The sequence below is a fragment of the Setaria viridis genome, chromosome 3 (assembly GCF_005286985.2).
Source record: "Setaria viridis chromosome 3, Setaria_viridis_v4.0, whole genome shotgun sequence".
In the NCBI taxonomy this organism is placed as follows: Eukaryota; Viridiplantae; Streptophyta; class Magnoliopsida; order Poales; family Poaceae; genus Setaria; species Setaria viridis.
The window spans coordinates 2,931,737-2,950,236 of NC_048265.2; the positions used below are offsets into that span (position 1 = coordinate 2,931,737).

The 18,500-nt window shown below is 45.5% G+C and overlaps 2 protein-coding genes across 3 annotated transcripts; both read left to right on the forward strand.

The window, feature by feature from the left end:
- Positions 1-2,481: 2,481 nt before the first annotated feature.
- Positions 2,482-8,850, forward strand: LOC117848836 (probable beta-1,4-xylosyltransferase GT43A). The gene is made up of 3 exons (XM_034730395.2): positions 2,482-3,658; positions 6,648-6,933; positions 8,336-8,850. Exons 1-3 carry the CDS (start codon positions 2,952-2,954, stop codon positions 8,450-8,452), a joined length of 1,110 nt encoding a protein of 369 aa, XP_034586286.1. The 5' UTR covers positions 2,482-2,951; the 3' UTR covers positions 8,453-8,850.
- Positions 8,851-14,143: 5,293 nt separating this feature from the next.
- Positions 14,144-18,241, forward strand: LOC117847197 (protein IQ-DOMAIN 2). Of its 2 annotated transcripts, none has more exons than XM_034728358.2 (6): positions 14,144-14,404; positions 14,845-14,951; positions 15,341-15,619; positions 16,508-16,723; positions 17,017-17,136; positions 17,250-18,241. In XM_034728358.2, the coding sequence occupies exons 2-6, from the start codon at positions 14,877-14,879 to the stop codon at positions 17,973-17,975; spliced, it is 1,416 nt and encodes a 471-aa protein (XP_034584249.1). In that variant the 5' UTR covers positions 14,144-14,404; positions 14,845-14,876; the 3' UTR covers positions 17,976-18,241. The 2 variants fall into 2 exon arrangements, with proteins under 2 accessions (XP_034584249.1, XP_034584250.1); XM_034728359.1 differs by lacking the exon at positions 14,144-14,404 and adding an exon at positions 14,411-14,753.
- The last annotated feature ends 259 nt before the right edge of the window (positions 18,242-18,500 follow it).

Below are 18,500 nucleotides of genomic sequence, written 5' to 3' on the forward strand. Positions count from 1 at the left end.
CACATTATTTTAGTGTAGGAACGACGTAGATAAACAGATGTGTTTCAAGTTTGAGCAAATTTGTGTACTGCATTTTGGTTCGCATCCCCTTGGATCACCTTTCGTGGAAGAGACTAGTGCAGTACTGCATCCTGACCTGCCGGTCGAGAGGCATGGCACCCGTGGCGTGCACCGCATGCATGCGTTCACTCACGCACGTGGCATGCGGATGCGGTGCAGGACTGCAGAGTGCAGGTGCAGCGCGCTAGCTGGAGGAGCAGAGCACCGCAGCAGACGCGGAGACTGGCCAGCAGGGCCCACCCAGCCATAAAAAGGGTGATCGATCTCCCACCGACCAACCCCATGGATCTCAACCGAAGAAGTCGATAGATCGAGGGCGAGGCAGGCAGGCAGCTGACAAAGCCCAATAAACTCCCCTCCCAAATTCTGATTCATTTTATTTTTCTATATATATCCAGATATAACAAAATTTAAAAAAACTAAAATGAATAGTAATTTAGGAGGAAAGGATTACACTTTACACTTGCATTGCTGCATGCGGTACACACGTAGGAGTTCACAGTACGTGCGGTGTCCTCAAAATCAGCCTACGACAAGACAAGGCGGGTCAGACGCATGCGTGCATGCAGGACCATAGAGCTAGCCGAACCTTCCGTCCCGGCGGGGCCGACGACCCAGCTGAACCGTCCGAGGGCGACGGGAGCCCAACCCGCCTGTCCGCTCCGGCGGTCGACCAAACGCGTATGTACTGCGTACCTGAACGTACGTGCACGAGGGTCCAGGACTACTTGCCGTCAATACATCGATGACGAAGAAGTTGGTTGGGCATCGAGAGTCCAGCCATCACATGCATGTATGCCTCCGTCATCCCCTGTCTCCTCTCTTGATGAACCAGGACATGAAGAACCGGATGGAATGAATATGAACGGAAGAAGTAGGTCGAGGGAATGCAAGAAGAAGAAGAAGAAGAAGGGGGGATCCACAGTCGACAGGGAGAGGTGCGCTGCGCTGTCTTAATCCACGCACGCACATTCCCGACCCCTTCCTCTACAAAATACTAGCAGCAACTCATCTCTTCATCAGTGACCTATAGCGAGTTGACCATTATTGCAGTCAAGTCTCTGCATGTTAGCTCTACCCCCGGTTGTTAGCAAAGTTACTAATTATGGCCAGAGTGATTAGTTTAGCTTCTAAAAATACCCGCCGAAACAATATTTTGTTCCTAAAATAAAAGCACAGAAAGGTTGCTGCTTTTGTGGCATCTTTCGGCGTTACAGAACAAATTTTCTCCATATAACATCTAGCAAGTTTTGGGAATATAACATGAGAATAACACGTCACAGTTACAGTTGACTAGTTTAAAGCATTTTTATCATATTTAGAAAGGTACTATAACTGCACAAAAAGTTTGCAAAAGACGTTTTCGTTTAACCATATCATGGTTATTTTAATGTCTGGATTGTTAATGATTCTGTTGGGCATTTGCAAACAAGTAGATGCACCATCGCAGAAAGAAAAACTTGAGCTTCTAATGCCATTTTCTTCCGGAGCAAGTACATTTCAGCATGTTCTTTAATCCTCATAGTAGGTTCCATGTTCCAATCCCAACCAACTCGGAAATGGCCGCCTCAACATCCACCTCACACCGCCTACCTTCTTTAGCTTCAAGGGAGACTAGATGCGTATTATACAAGTGAGGGCAAAAGCTGCATCCCACCTAATATTCTTCCGGGCTCATTGTCTCTTGCAAATGCTACAAGATTTTACCCGATAAGCCAATCACCTGCGGCAAGAAAACGAATATCTTACCCATTCTGTGGTGGAGGTATTATTGTAAGTGAACTTAGGTACTTGAAATGTTGTTAAAAATCTATAAGCTGTGGACTCATTATGAGGTTTACACATTACCTTGGTCCTGCACCTGATGATTTGCTTGGCCTGTTGCTCTGGCTTTGCGGGTGTTTGCTTCTCCTCAACGGAATCCTCAAAACCAGCCAAAGAACCAGGCAGCGTCGGTGTCTTGTTTCGTTGTCGCCGGTCAATTCCAGCCAAGACGCGGGCACGTAACAGTTTTGGACACCAGATGACCACCATTTTTAACAAAATTACATGCTCGGAAAAAGGTAGGATCAGACGCCACCAAACGCAATCTACAGTCCCTGGCAGGCGACAGAAACAGAGGTTGGCAGAAATGTTCACCCCCTAGAAATGGACACAACCGAAACATTTTCGAAGGAGTTTTGCATCATTTTCTACAAAATTGGATAGAAATGATGATTCCTTAACTATCCAATGAGGCACCATGCCACCCAATTTTTAGCAAGGAATGAATACTACCATTTCATTCGAAGCAAAGCATGTCTCCTGCCCAAGCTATACAAAGATGGAGGAGTATGTTGGAGCAGCATCGCTTTCAGCTATATTTTCCAGCTATTCGGCTTTGCTGAATGCCGAGCACATTCACTGGCGACTGACGGGCGAGTGAAACCTGTAGCCGTTGAGAAAGGCAAGTCTCACCTCTCACCGCACTCCCGCCCTCACCAACCATCCTCCTCCTCTTCATTTTCACCTCGCCCATTCACCACCATATTCTTTCATTCCCCTCGCCCCACCTCCTTCCCTCCCTCCCCACTCTACTCCTGCCGCCGCTGCATCTTGATTCACCTTCCTCTCTCCTCCTCATTGCCCCCATCTCCCTCCAAACTACTACTTCGTCTCCATTCCCCATACGCGTTCCTGTGGTTCCTCCTCCGATCTTGGTTGGAGCTCGGCGATGATCCACCGATCTTGAGTTCGTCACATTAACTCTCCCACCTCTTCTCTCACGGCAACTTGAGCCGAGCTCCAGCTCCGCTCCGCATTGACCATCGCCCCTCGTCGGCTCGGTTCTTGCCGCGTCCAATCCTGATCTGGAAGCTTCGTGTGCCGTGATCTGAGAGGTTCGTGGGGGCATGGGGACCGGGGCGGTGGCGGTGGCGGCGCCGGACCGGGCCAAGCAGCGCCGGGGCGGCCACCTCTGGAAGAAGGCGCTGCTCCACTTCTCGCTCTGCTTCGTCATGGGCTTCTTCACGGGGTTCGCGCCCTCCTCCTCGTCGTCCTGGAAGGCCGCCACCCAGCACCTGCCGCACCGGGCCGGGGACCAACTCGCCGCCTCCCGCGTCGCCGTCGACGCGCGCGTCAACATGGTGCCGTCGCCGCCCGACGCGGCTGGCGAGGTGGGGCTCGCCGGCGCTGCCGCCGCCGGCGGCGGGGCGATGGTGGATGTGGGCGACGACGACGAGGAGGCCGGCCCGCGGCGGCTGCTGATTGTGGTCACCACCACGCGGTCAGGCGCCGGCGAGCGGCGGCGGCGCAGGGCCGAGCTGCTGCGCCTGGCGCACACCCTGCGGCTCGTGCGCCCGCCCGTCGTCTGGGTGGTCGTGGAGCCCGCCGCCGACGCGCCCGCCACGGCCGAGGTGCTGCGGGGCACGGGCGTCATGTACAGGCACATCGCGTTCAAGCCCGAGGAGAACTTCACCACGGCCGCCGCCGAGGCGCACGCGCAGCGGAACGCCGCGCTCGCCCACGTCGAGAAGCACCGCCTCGCAGGCGTCCTCCACTTCGCCGACGCCGCCGGCGTCTACGACACCGGCTTCTTCGACCAGATCCGCCAGATCGAGTGAGTACACGCCATTGCCTCTCTCACCTTGCATCTTGCCCTCTACATCATTCGTTATCTTGCTTTCATTTTGCTCGATTGGTTCGTCTTCATACTGGAATCCGTACAGTAAGATGCAAATTAGGATGCCTTAATTTTCAAGCGAGCTTCTTAATTGCTGGCCAATTGTTGGTTTCCAAGCTCAAAGATTCGAGCTTTGCTTGTTCCCCTTCTTCAATTCGAGCTCTAATTGATCTCCGTTTTTAGCATGCCTAGCTATTTGCTGTTCTTCCAGGGTGTTGCTTGAATCTGAATCGCAATGCCTGAAATTGCAATTCTAGCTCATAAATTCAGATTTTTTTTAATGCCCACCGACTAGGACTAGGGTTCCTCCTCTTCTTAATTTAGCACCACTAATTTACTCTTCTAATAAATCTTTTAGTAGCCGTATAGTTTGGTGAGCAAATAATTGAAGGCATAAGCTGTCATTAGTGGGGGAATAAGGGTGGGACATTGCCTCTTGCTCATGTGCTCTTGTCATGGGCAGTGCAGATGCTAAGAACACTTTAACTATTCTCTCTCCATTTCTCTGATGCAAGGAGTCAATTATTGGATCTAGCTTGTCACTTTTTTTAGTCCCTTTCGCCCCCAACAAACAATGCTTCTTTTTGCAGATTTAAATCTTTTGCTTTTGCCCACCTCAACGAACAAATGTGTTCATGCCAACCACTCCAATTAGTTTAATTAAGACTTTAAGCGCGTCTCCTGAGCAAAGCAAACTTATAAAATACAACAGCAATAATTATTTTATGTGGTAGTGGTAGTACTAGCTGTTAGTCACTGACAAATGGGCCTGTAACAGTGTCGGTGGCACCTAACAAAATCGATAGTAAATGAAGATATAGCATACTTGAATTGACTCCCGAAATGTTGGTACTCCTAAATGGGGAAGCAAGTATGCTGGGAAAAATAGCTACAAAAGATAGCAGGTAGAAAAAAATAGTAGAGACTGTTATGCCATGGTCATTGTAACTGATTGAGTTCCAATAGAGAAGGTGCCATCCACACCAGTAGTTGCTTCCTCCGACCTCATGAATGGCCATCTGATATACATCACAAAAGTTGCCCACACGTTGGTGCAGTTTTTCTACACTGCTGCATACCTGTGATTTTAGATCTGCGGCAGCCCATAAGAAACATTTTCTTTTTGCAGACCGCTATGAAACTTCATTTCTGTGTAGATTACCAGTTGTCCTTGGAGATTTTTTTCTCTTGAGGAATTGGTGTTTGAAATCTTGGAAAGAAGATAATTCACAATTTTCATTTTCCCAACACTTGATGCTGAATATTGGCTTCTTTGACCGGACTAATTGCATGATCATGCATTTCAAGCATAGCTGTACTCCAATATTCCCACCAGAGTATGGAACTACTAGCATTTGAAGTTTGTCTGCCTTTTGGCCCCTGAATTCTAGGTCAAAAATTTACCGTCCTTCTTCCGTTTGTTGCATTCACTCTGACCTTGGTCCTAACATTGGACCTCCCCTTCAACCTTTGCTTATCCATTGAAGCCGAACAATGTTATGCTATTAGAACATAAGATGCTTATGGATATAAAGCAATCCACATTTCAACCAAAAAAAAAAACAAAGCAATCTTACTCAGCATCAGCCAAAACCTTTTGCCTCTCAACTTGAAGACACATATCCTGAAACATTTGACTTGCCTTTCGCATTCACTTTCCTGATGGTAGCATTCTGAACATTGATGAGCGCTTGCGTTCATAAAGAGAGGGAATCACACCTTGGTTCAGTACATGGTACTATGATCGCTACTACTCATGCCATGTGAGAGCACAGTGGTAATGTTCCCTGGAAGAACAATCTTTTTTCGCTGAGGGGAACATGATGGGATAAAAGCAGCCCTCTTTTTCTCAAGCAAGGTTTACCTGCTGCATCTCGACAACAACCCACTGTATTTTTATTTTGCTCTCTCTTTTTTTTTCGTTTTAAGTTTTTACAGTCCTCGTGATGCGTGCACATCTGCACTTGTGGACCCTGATGCTTTTTGTGGGCTCTCCAGCATAAATACAACAGAGTTAAGAGCATCCATTATGCCTTGTCGCACATATGGTAGCATGCCTGCCCCAGAACTTTACCAGTTACTAGAAACAAAGGAGTGCAGGTGCACAGTATGGTGAGTCAGTGACACTAGATGCAGTTTACTAAGCAGGAGGGGTTTGACCACGGTTAACCATTTCTTACTTGTGTCAAGTTGAGATTCAGCACTTGATTCTTTTAAAGCCTAGAAGGCTAAAATATGTTTACAGTTTACCCCAGGTGTTTAAATAAGTTCGCATTTTCAAGTTGAGATTTACTATTCCTACTTGTGTTTGGCTGCATTTTGGAAACACGTGTGCTCACTAAAGTTTGTATTGCTTGTCAACCGTTGCATCATCCCATAGTTTTATTTGATATTGATTAGTCAAGGCTCTTCAAACTTTGGAGTTGGTAATAGATCAATTTAAGCATTTGCATGTGCAGGCAAGTGGACGGGAGGGTGTAGTGTAGTGTATGCCCTCGTATGGGAGGGCCATTGCATGGAATAACTCAGCCTAGTTTCAAGTGATTGGGATGAATGGTCAAAAGTATAGTTTAACTTTTATGATGATATCAACAAGGCAGAATGGAAGACCTGTCAATGGAGCTATCTCCTATAATATCTTGTCTTGAAATGAGAAAAACAGAAGCCTCCGTTTTTTTCCCTTCAAATTAGGCTTGATTGGCTGATGTCTACTTAGTGTTGATGTAGTCTAATTCTAGTCAGGGTTTGGTGTCACAATGCTTTTTAATTCCCTAATTCTACTGACCAATCGAGGTGAGGTAGAAAGATCACAGGCATAGCTAACTCTTCATTACACGTTTGGTGGTGAATGTTGCATAGTTCTTGTTGAATTGCATTTTAGATGTGGTCGCCTTTAGATATTCTTTCTAACATTACAAATGCACAGGGCGTTTGGCACATGGCCTGTGGCAACAATGTCGGCAGGCGAGAAGAAAGTGGTAGTGGAAGGTCCACTATGCAGTGCCTCAATGGTCGTGGGCTGGTTCTCAAGGGACTTCAACGATGGGACTACCCGTGCAGTGACATATAACACAGAAGCTGACTCGAATCCTGCTGGTGCTGCTGGTACACGAGCCCACACAATTGATGTCTCAGGGTTCGCATTCAACAGTTCTATTTTGTGGGATCCTGAGCGGTGGGGACGGCCAACATCATTACCAGATACTTCACAGGTCAGTCCACCCTCGCCTTCTGAATGTTGGTAACTGAGCAAGTGTAATTCTATTAAGTTTTGTTTTCTCATGACACAAAGTACTTAGCGACTCGGTGAAGGGACTGAATCTGAGATAACAGCAGTTTTGTGCTGTCCATTTCTTGATCATATCATATAAAAGAAAATGCAAAGCTCCTAAAATATAGGATCCATTAGAACTCTCAGAATTGTGGAGTGCATGTCTAGCTTAAATAAGAAATGTTAAGCCATTGACATTAGCAGTTTGAAATATTATATGAAGGAATCATACAAATTGTTTCGTACTCTATGGATTGCTTTCATTTTGTTCTCTGGAAAATGAAGTCACCAGTTTGTAATGAAATAGTGTCTGTGTTTTAAGTGTGGGCTGACATTGTGGTGATTGCCATGCGCTGTGAGGTCTTGTGAACTCTTAATGAAAAACATGCTAAGCACGTTCTTCAATTAAAAAAATGCAAGTAGTTGGAAACAGATTGGATGCTGACTTTGTCGATGGTGTAAGCCAATCACTGTAAGTCAAGCATGGCCACTCCTTGGTCCTTCTGAACAAGATTGTGATTGTCAACTAGATAAATCATCTGAATTCAATTCACTGTATTTTTTTCATCCAGGTATCACAGTACTAAATTAATCATTTCTAACCGAACGGAGTAGTTTGCACCAAGTCTCCAACGCATTTTACAGACTCTTGTCCTTTCTTTGTAGACCTTACCTGATCTTGTTGGACTGTCCCTGTTACACAAATTATCAACTTAGATTCATGAACAGATGTCACTACCTTAGACTAGAGTTACACAATTGTCAAATTCTCTTTCAGGGGGATATGGCACCCCCGTCACTTTCGTGCATTTCTTTTAAATTTTCTGGTTCTAACTTTGTTTATAGCACCTACCAACCTACTTTTCCAATCCTTTTTTTTTGAGTGACCTACTTTTCCAATCCTTGAGCTACGGCCACTAATGATACTGAAAGCTGCATGTGGCACTAAGCCATGATACTGATCGTTGATCGAAGCGAGGCAATCACGCATTTTGATGCCTCATCAAACACTTCAGTCCACACTATCCAACCGGGCCAACCAACAAGGTGGTTGCATCAGGAAGGTCCTAATTTGTAACCAACCCAATGGGACAAGCAATTCCTTACAAAGCGATACGTGCAAGGAACATGTACAGACATACTAGCCAGGCTTCACTCTGAACTATGAGCTGATACTGATTGCATTCAATTTCTTTTCTACTTGTCATGTGCAAGCAATAGGCTATCAACAGTTAGTTGATGGAGACTCAGGCCATGTTAGTTACTTAGAATTCCTACACCTATCAGGTCAGCTGATCTTCTACTGTTAACTAACATTAAGTTCTTGGTGATGTGGTTTGCAGGATTCGATCAAGTTTGTGCAAGAAGTGGTACTGGAAGACCGAGCTAAGCTGAAGGGGATTCCCTCTGATTGCTCCCAGATCATGGTGTGGCAGTATAGCGTGCCCAGCTCACAATAGAAGGTAGTAAGAGGATGGCATTTTCAGAAAGGGGAAATTGGCGGAATCGGAGTCGATGTAAATGTGGCGATAACAAAAGGAAAGGAAGAAGGTCCATTACTAAGTTTTCTTGTTTCTTTTGGGGTTCCCTTTTTTCTCTCTCTATCTCATTTTTGGGTCTTCAAGTTTGGAGTTGGGGGCCAATGATGAATTGTCCGTGGGAGATCTGCCCCCGACCGGAAAAAAGAAAAAAAAAGCGATAGTATTTATTCAGATTTATTTGTGATTCTTTTAACTCGGTGCTGTTGTGCTTGGGGATTCCTCTGGTGGAATTGCAATAAAACCATGTGTAGGAGGAAGGAATGTACTTGGGGAAGAAAAAATGGCAATGGCATGAGGAGGAAGAGTGCGTTGTGTTAGTTGTGGCATGAATTCCAGCAATTACCATGTCAAGAAAAAGAATCATATATATGCACAAAAAAGCCCTACTATTTCATCTTTCCTTTTGGGACACGGTTGCTTGAGAAGTTACCATGTCAAGAAAAAAAAGAGAGTTTTGCTACATATCTATTGACAGGTTTAGAGGGGAAAATCTATCGAATTTCATACTGTAGGATTCGTGCATCCTTCTCCTCCAGCAAGCATTCCTTCTCCGGCAGTGGCAACTCCAACAAGCTCGTCTTCAGGGGATAGGGTTTGGGGGCTTTGGGGTTTGGAGGTTCTTGTAACTTCCCGACTGTAGAGGGACGTCTGGGAGCTGCTGGCATGGCAGTGGAGGCGGGTGGTGGGCAGGGCGGTTGGGGCGCCACCCACCGTGGTGGTGGGGGATGGCGGTTGGGCGGAGCCGGTGGCGGGGGCATTCGATTCGGCCGGGTTAGCGAGGGAGAGGTTGTGGTGGCGGCGGCGGCGCCGGAGCCGGTCGGAGGTAGATGTGGGGGAGCACGGCTTGGACGGTGGGCGTTGTCTAGTTAGACGTGGGGGAGCACGGCCTGGACGGTAGGCGGTGTCTAGTCGGAAGGGAATATGGAATCCAAAGGGATAAGGTAGGTTGGGGGAGATTTGGATCACTAGATATCTATCGGAAGGTTGAAAAAGCGATAGATCTAGGTCTTAAAAAAGATCGCATGCACAAAGTGACAAAACAGGTTTGTGTAGCAAAACCTGTACCATGAGAATTGAGTTTATCAGATGAAACAAAACTTGCCCATCTTATTGGACAAAGCTGCAAAATCTGGGCAGCAAACGAACCAATGCGACCATTGGATAGAAGAGAGTCTCTGCTCCAAATCTGGGTGCCTGCATCCAGTTCTCTGCATCGATCGTAGCGACGATGGAAGGAAGTTGAAGCTAGTGTTTGCTCTTTATTTCCCGTTAATACTGCAAGACAGGCTCGAGTGACAGATAACACACACAAACACACACACTGCAGTAGACTGCAGTGATGAGAATTCGGAATTTCCGTGTCCCCTTGCATTTAGCAGGCTTGGGCCGGCTGCACGTGTGTGGCCGTCGGTCGAGTCGGACCGGGGCCTGCCTAGTAACACAACAAGGAAATTAGTCCGGACCATGTGCATATCGAAGCGGCACGTAGATAGTGGGCCCACACGCAGACTTGTTGTCTGGGGTTGGTTGGCCGGGCCGCCGCCAGTCAAGGTTTCTCTTTGGGCCCGTTAACGTTACAGCCGCAGGTACCGGAAATCCTATCCATCTTCGAAGACATTAAACATTTAAGGGTTTGAGATTCGTGTAAGGGGATGAGGTTCGTTAGATGCATCAAACCCAAAGTATAACTCCCACCCCTCCCTCCCCTACCTCGCTGCTGCCCCATGGGGCCTGTGCTGCCGCCGCGGCTAGCCCTGTCGCCGTGGCCGCCTCCGCTGGCGCCGTCGACGGCGCCTGCGCCTGCCACCCCGACCCACGTGCGGGCTTACCGACTGCTGAAGTCGGAGAAGAAGGCGCGGTCAGTGGTGAAAAAACAAGAATTTTAAAAAAAATGTTAAAATAATTAAAAAATATTGGATCAACTTTTCTTTAAAAATGTTGGTGCAACATTTTCCAAAATATTGGATTCAACTTTTTCTAAAGAAATGTTGGCTCAACTTTTTTTCAAAAAAATGTTGGCTCAACTTTTTTTCAAATAAATGTTGGTTTAACTTTTTCAAAAAAATGTTAGTTCAACTTTTTTTTCCGAAGAAACGTTGGTTCAACTTTTTGAAAAAATATTGGTTCAACTTTTTTTAAAAAATGGAAGAATTGGGGAAGAACGTGAGGAAAAAGAAGATAAGATTGAGATGGATCTTGGTAGGCTGGAAGTTTCAACTTCTATCTATCTTCCATAAGGTAGATAGGAGCCCCCAACACGGCTTCCTCTCTTGTCTCTCTTCTTAAGCTGTGCCTGTGCCTCTGTGTGTGTGAGAGAGAACCTGGAAGAGAGGAGTGAAGACGGCCACGGCTAACGGATCTACACGAGGAGAGTCTCCTGCATGGCTGCATCTGCCCGTTGCTTGCATAAATCATAAATGTGATGTCAGCGTGGGCATTGCAGGCGGCTCGACGAGAGAGGGATGAACGAACCAAAGCTAGTAGAATTGACGCCACCCCGTGGACGCCTCGTGATCGACCGACGACGTCCATCGGCGCGCGTACATGTCCATTTACGCTGCTGCAGCTCCGATCGTGAACTCAATACCGCGGGCGGCAGCCACGCTCGCATGCCCATTATGATTTATGCAAGCTAGTATTATGCATCGATCAATAGATGCATCCCTACTTCGTGCGTCTGTTTGGTTGAAACGGCCGGCGGAGGGACCATCATGCATCATCCATCCATCTGGGAGCATTATATTCTCACAGTAGGATTGGATATAGGAGAGATGCGGTGTGCCTTTCGTCTGCAGGAAAAAAGCAGAGAAAGAGAAAAGGGGCAGATACTAAAACTAAAGGGGAGCTTAATCTGAGCTTTTTTTTTTAAGGAAAGGAAGGGAGGTTACTGAGCTAGTCGGTCAGTCACCTAATTGTGCATCCTTTTAGCAAAGGAGAAAACGCCCTCCTACCTACACACATCGTCATGCATCTTGCATCACAAACCACACTATCTGAGGATCAGTCGGTCAAGGTTACAATCAACCTTCTTCTTCTTTCTTTCCTTTTGGCTTAATTTTCTTCTTTTGCAAATGGTGCATTATTCTTAGATCAATCAGCCTGGTACCAATTATATTCATACGAATTGAAATTATGTGTGTTTTCCCATAAGGAATAGTTTCTTCGTGTAGTCGTCACCTGACGGATGGGGCTAGAGCCCCTCCTACCGTTGCTAGAGCCATGCATGGAGCACCTCCTAAGCCACCCCCCCCACCCACACACACACACACAAATTTACATCCATTGAAGGTTGAAAGGAGAGGCTAGAGGTAAAAGATGAAGGGGAGAGCTCCTCTAACATTTTTTTCTAGATGCGGCACCGTGTACGTGGATCCCAAAACCTAACTTCGGATCCAGCTACAAGTAACAACATGTCTGTATTTCCACCTGTGAAAGTCCATTGATTATGTTTGCGCATGCCTCCTAAAAAGGATGCAACTATGCAAGTGGATATACTCATGTTTTTTAAGATAGTTGATTAATTACGATGACCTTTTTATTATGTGGAATGTCATTCTAACTTATTTTATTGCTTTCAGGTTCGATCATTCAATGATATAAATGATTAAAACTTACACCATACCCCTAATTGTTGCAACTGAAATATCGCCGGTGGATGTGTAAATAAAAAAAAATATATGCGTAGTTACTGGTAGTAGCTTTAGCACGGAATCACGAGTTGTGGGACCTTGTTGCAAGTGGCACACAATAATGTTAGGAAGAAATGTACTCCTTCCGTTCCAAATTGCAGGTCGTTTTAGTTTTTTAGTTCATAGATATTATTATACATCTGGACATAGTGTATACCTAAAAAGTTAAAACCACCTACAATTTGGAACGGAGGGAGTATATACATAGTACAAACTATACACTCGAATCCATCCATAGTACTACAATCTGAGAGACTCATCAGAGCAGGTGATTAAAGTAGAAGCGCGCGTTAGGCTGTCGCTTTGCAACTCGTGACATTTTTTAATTATCTGATGGGAGACACTATGAATGAGACTCGAGATTGTTATATTGGTTGCTCGTCCATGATATGCTTCGGCCATTAGTGTTTCTTTGACCTCTAATATCGTGTCAGATTATATATTCAAAAGGGCATTGCTAACCACATGACAAGACAAACTCACAAACATCAGGTATGTCCACATGCACGCACTTCTACCCTAATTTCAGCCATCTTAGCCGTTGGTAGTGGTACCTGTTTATTAAATTTTAACCAAGTATCATACCGAGAAATGACACAATTTCAACATCCTGAACTAAATCTTACAAAACTAATATGTCCAAATTATCACAAGAAGTGCCATTTTGTGGCACCTATTTCACAAAACTACCCACTATGTTAGGTCCCTCTATCACAAATCTACCACCGAGGCATTGTAGTGCAAGGCCATTTTGCAAATTGAGATTAAAAAAAATGAAATAGATATAGAGTGAAGCTGACTTTTTTTTCTTCACCGGCTTTAATTTCACCGGTAAAAGTTTTTTTGAGTGTCACATGATGAAAATAAAGTGGGCCCACTTGTTAGTGTCACATCGTGCAACACAGAGTGGGTCCACTGTTGTCTTGCACCATGTGACGTTGAGGAGTGGGCTGAGAGGCAAGTAAGAGTCAAAACATAATAGGTTTGCAATAAGAGAACTCAAAGTTACGATAGTTCTCTAAAACGAGGACTAGAAGTGGTAGGTTGTGCTAGGATAAAATGTGGTGGTTTTGTGAATTTTACCCTACACCTTGTACTTTGGATTTGATCAATTAAAAGCCAGAATGATTTTTTTTAAAATAAAGAGTGGACTATGTGGAATGACAACTGTGAAGCTTTGCAGGGGGAAAAGAGAAGAAATGAGATTTAGTTGGTGTAGTACATGAATCTGTGTTTTAATTAATAAAGCTCTGCCAGCGCAACACGCTTACCTATGGGCCGGAGCCAGGCATGAACCTGACAGAGAAATACAAACAGGTTTCTGATGAGTTGGCATATGATTGAGCATCAACCACCAAATAATTTTTTGCCACCTAGGCACACAGTACATACTTATATCATAGCCTTTCTCTTGTTCATTGATCATTAGCATTTTGTTCTCTTTTATCTCCCAGTCCCAGATACAGATAGCGCTGTATCACTGGTGTACTGCAGAACAGTAGTTGCTGTGTCCTGCAATGTGGTACTAATTTATTTGCATGTATGGTACAACAAGTACGTTGAGATCATGAAATTTATATCCTATATCTAGCAGACTCTGCAATTGCATGTACCCTACTTGCATTGTTTATGTGGTGCAGGATTCAGCTTTCACTTTGTTACATACACCTCTAATAACCTCCGGTTAGTTTTGACTTTACCTTTGTTAGTTGATGTGCATTTTTGTCTCATTTACCACGCTCATGCCTTTGGCTTTGGGTGAAGGAAAGTTTCAAACTACTACTGACTGCTCCATCGTGCTACTCCCTCCGGCCATCCAGGCGTGCAGGCCCTGATGAATGCCAGATCCTGCAACAGCTTGCTGCGTCACTCCATGCTTCAGACTGATTCTGTTAGTTATGTCAGCAGTTAGCTTCACTTCTTAATGTCACAAACATCTGATTCTCTCAACTTCTTTAGTTCAGGAAAAATAAAGTTTTGGTTTTTAAGAATACTCGCAAGAACACAAAGCGAGAGACTGAAGGATATGATCAGTGGAGATTCCAATACCATCCCCTCCCTCATCATCTGCTGTCTCCAAGCTGTCCCAACTCCCCTTCCCCTCTAAAAACTTCCCCACCACATCACTGTGAGAGCTAGGACGAGGAGAGAGGAGGAGCGCATCGTGGCAACAGGCAGCAAGGTACACACGCTTCCCTCCAGTTCTCTCCCTCCCTCTCATCACTCTCGCCACTGCTCCCAGCTGTTGCAACCTCCGAACATCCAAAGCAAGCTCCTGCACCCCTGTCAGTCGTAGCTCCAGCCAAAAATCGTTGGCTCCGGCCGCCTGCTCCTCCGCCCTGCACACCTCCCACGACCTTCCACGCGACATGATTGCATTGCAGCCCCCTGCGGAGCTCAGCTGTCCTCCCACGCCGCTGACGCCTTCTTGTTGCCTCCCCGCTGCTGCGCTCAACCGAAAGGGCCTTCCTCTCTTTGCTTCCGCGGAAAGATTTGGCGATTTCTTCCTCTGCTAAAGTTTGCATCTCTCTGTGCGTGATTTGCCACCGTCGCCCCCGTATTCACCGTCCGGCGTTGGGTCTGGTAGATACAGATTTGGTGACTTTGTTTGTTCCTCTTCAGAGTGATTGTTTCGAGGAGCGTGGAGTGGAGCCATGGGGAAGAAGGGCAAGTGGTTCGGCGCGGTCAAGAAGGTGTTCAGTCCTGAATCCAAGGAGAAGAAGGAGGAGGTAATACTTCTCCCTCAGGATCCTCTCGCTTTTTGTAGGTTTCATTTTGGATTTCTCTTGCGGTTTGTCCTCGGATCTGAGCAAATTCGGGGGTTTCCCTCACGGAATTGCGAATAATTCAGTAGCTTGAGGTCAAAGTTTTCATGCTAAGAATGGCATCTTGTATCGGGCTTTCGTGTTCTTGGAAAAAAAAAAGATTGAATTTTTGGTTTGGCATTCAGGAATTCCAGTAGCATTCTTGTCAAGATGGCACTTTCCCCCCTTTACAACTGGCTTGTAGATCTGTGATCAAAGCATCGCCTTTTTTTTTTCCTTCTTGCATTTGTTTTCTCACTTTAGTTCGAACTGAATTCTGATCACAAACCAAACTTTGTCCTTGACATGAACAGAGACAGAGGAGGAAATCCGCAGCTAGTAACCCAACTCCACTAGATCTGACCCCATCTACCTCCTTGGAAGTCAATGTTTCGGTGCCACCCCCTCCGGCTCCTCCAGTTCTTCACCAGACTGAGGAGATTAGGGTCCCTGAAGCTGAGCAGGAGCAGCGCAAGGACGTCACCGTAGAGGAGGCTCCTGCTGCCCCTGCACAGGCGTTGGTGCAGCCACCTGGTGTGCCAAGTGAAGAGCTTGCTGCAATCAAGATTCAGACCGCCTTCCGAGGTTACCTGGTAATGTGAAATCAGTTCTGAATTCTCCCGTCTGGTGCCATTTGGAGAAATGCATGCCTGGTTTTCCCCACCCTCTGAGAACATTTGTGACAGTTAGAAATTGATTTATATTGATGGCTGCATTAAGGAAGTGTTTGTTTCTAGTAGCTGGCTGATTAGGTATTTGCGATTTTGAGGTTAGGACTTAGGAGCACAGCTATTTGTTTCTTTTTTATGATTTTGTTTCCACATCGACATGACTGAACATGCAAGCAAATGTCTGTTGGTGGCTGCTACCCTGCAGATTTTATCTTATCATTTTCTAACTTTTAGGTGTCGGCAGCTTGCCAACCTTGCAAGTGGTAGTTGGCCAGTTGCTGTTACTGTAATTTGGAGGAGACCTCTAGCTGAATATTTTAGCTATTTACATGTCAATTTTCGCCTAACAACTTTGTGTGGTAAATGAGATTTTTATGGGTAAAGAAGTAGATTTTATTGCTTCAGTTGATCACCGAAAAACTGTTATTTTCTAGTTTAATTCATTTCCTTTCGACTAGTTGTTAATTTGTTATACTTTTTAGGTTTGTTCTATTGTCAGTGAATGTACATTTGTCGAAAGGGCCTACACATCATTCTTGCTCTTGTTAGAAAAATAATTCTTGAACAACTGGCAGTTGGTGGCAACCACCTTTCATCACTCATTTTGATGTTCTTTTCAATTATTTTTTTTGATACTGATGGCCTGTCTGTCTTGCCATCGATCCATCCTTGAGATAGCAATTAGTGACCGTAACCTTTGTTCCATGGGAAATATGACTTCATGGACATTTGACTTCTTTGAGAGTATAACAGAATCTTACTTTTGCGATCAATATTGTACTAAGAGCATCTTATCCTGTGATATTGTAGGCAAGGAGGGCATTGAGAGCGTTGCGGGGACTTGTTCGATTGAAGTCCCTGGTTGAGGGTGATTCAGTTAAGCGTCAATCTGCAAGCACTCTGCGCTGTATGCAGACTCTATCACGGGTGCAGTCACAAATACGTTCTAGGAGAGCAAAGATGTCTGAGGAGAACCAGGCCCTCCAGCGCCAGCTCCTACTCAAACAGGAATTGGAGAACTTCAGGGTATGCAAACCATCTCAAAGCTTCACAGTAAAAATATTCATTGTGCTTGTGTTGTTCAACTAACATCAGTAGTATCGTAGACCGCCATATGTATCCAGGGGAGCCTTGCCCCCCAAGTCTTGTACTCAATATATACCAGCTGATGCCTCAATGCAATACAATCAACCAATCTATTGTACACAATCTATTCTTCCTACAAGTATTGTTTTCTCCTTTGCTCTAAGCCTCGAGATAATTTCAAAATATTATTAAGGGCATTAAACATATTCTGTTTGTGGATAATGCTATTTCAGATGGGTGAGAACTGGGATGACAGCACTCAATCCAAGGAGCAAATCGAGGCGAGCCTAATAAGCAGGCAAGAGGCAGCAATAAGAAGAGAAAGAGCGCTTGCATATGCATTTTCACATCAGGTATGAATTCTTTGTTCTCAAAACAGATGCCAATCTATATGTACTTCAACTCAGTTTATGATGGAAAGCTTAAAATGTCTCAAAATGTGTGTGTGTGTGTGTGTCTTTTACAGTGGAAGAGCACTTCAAGATCTGTCAACGCAATGTTTGTAGACCCAAACAACTTGCAGTGGGGCTGGAGCTGGTTGGAGCGCTGGATGGCAGCAAAACCTTGGGAGGGCCGCAATGGGGCTGATAAGGAGAGCAACATTGACCGTGGATCTGTTAAGAGCATGAGCTTGAACCTTGGAGAGGGTGAGATCACAAAAGCTTTCAACCGCCGGGACTTAAAGCCAGAAAAGCCGTCACCACCAACTCCAAAACTGACCCGTCCAGCCTCCAGGCAATCCCCTTCAACGCCCTCCGCTAAAGTGGCACCATTACCTGCAAGGAGGAAATCTGCCACGCCAAAGAATGGACTTTCACAGGTGGACGACGATGCAAGAAGTGTGTTCAGTGTGCAGTCTGAGCGACCAAGGAGACACAGCATTGCCACCTCGACTGTGCGGGATGATGAGAGCCTCGCAAGCTCTCCGTCACTTCCAAGCTACATGGTTCCCACAGAATCTGCAAGGGCGAAGTCACGCCTCCAAGGATCAGCATTGACTAATGGCGCAGAGACACCGGAGAAAGGAGGCTCTGCTGGACCGGTCAAGAAGAGGTTGTCCTTTCAAGGTGGAACAGCAGCTGCCTCACCAATGCGGCGACATTCTGGTCCTCCCAAGGTGGAGAGTGCAGTGAAGGACATTGTTGCCCCACCACAGCCAGAGGCCTTGGTGATCAATGGTGGAAGCAAGTGAGTCATATGACAAGTGCCAGGAGGGGGGGAGTGGATTATGAAGATATATTTTATCCATGAAGAAAGGTTACGTGATATCAGTTCTACGAATGATTTGAATTGTTTTCCAGTTACGACCACATTGTTTGCTCTATAAGATTCACAGTACCTGCCAGTTGATTCCATTTGTTGTTTCTGTAAAACAAATATCGATTCATCACTAGAATCCATGATGTTTGTATGTAAACAGGTCTTCTATTTATGTGAGCCATATATTTCTTCTGAAAATCTCTCAGAAATGTGCTACCCTTGCAGTCTCGTTACTTGTATCTCGTAAGAGAAGCATCCTGTTCCTATCTGTCTATAATCCATTATCTCCATTCCAGACAAGAGGTGAACGTGTAAAATCACAATGCACTAACAATCCATTAACCCAAATTCATATCCCACAAAAGAATATTCCAGAAAGTGATTTCTTCATTATGATATGTACAAGAAGTCGACAAGCATGTGAGTTACAGAGCTGCACACGTATGGAGTAAAATAA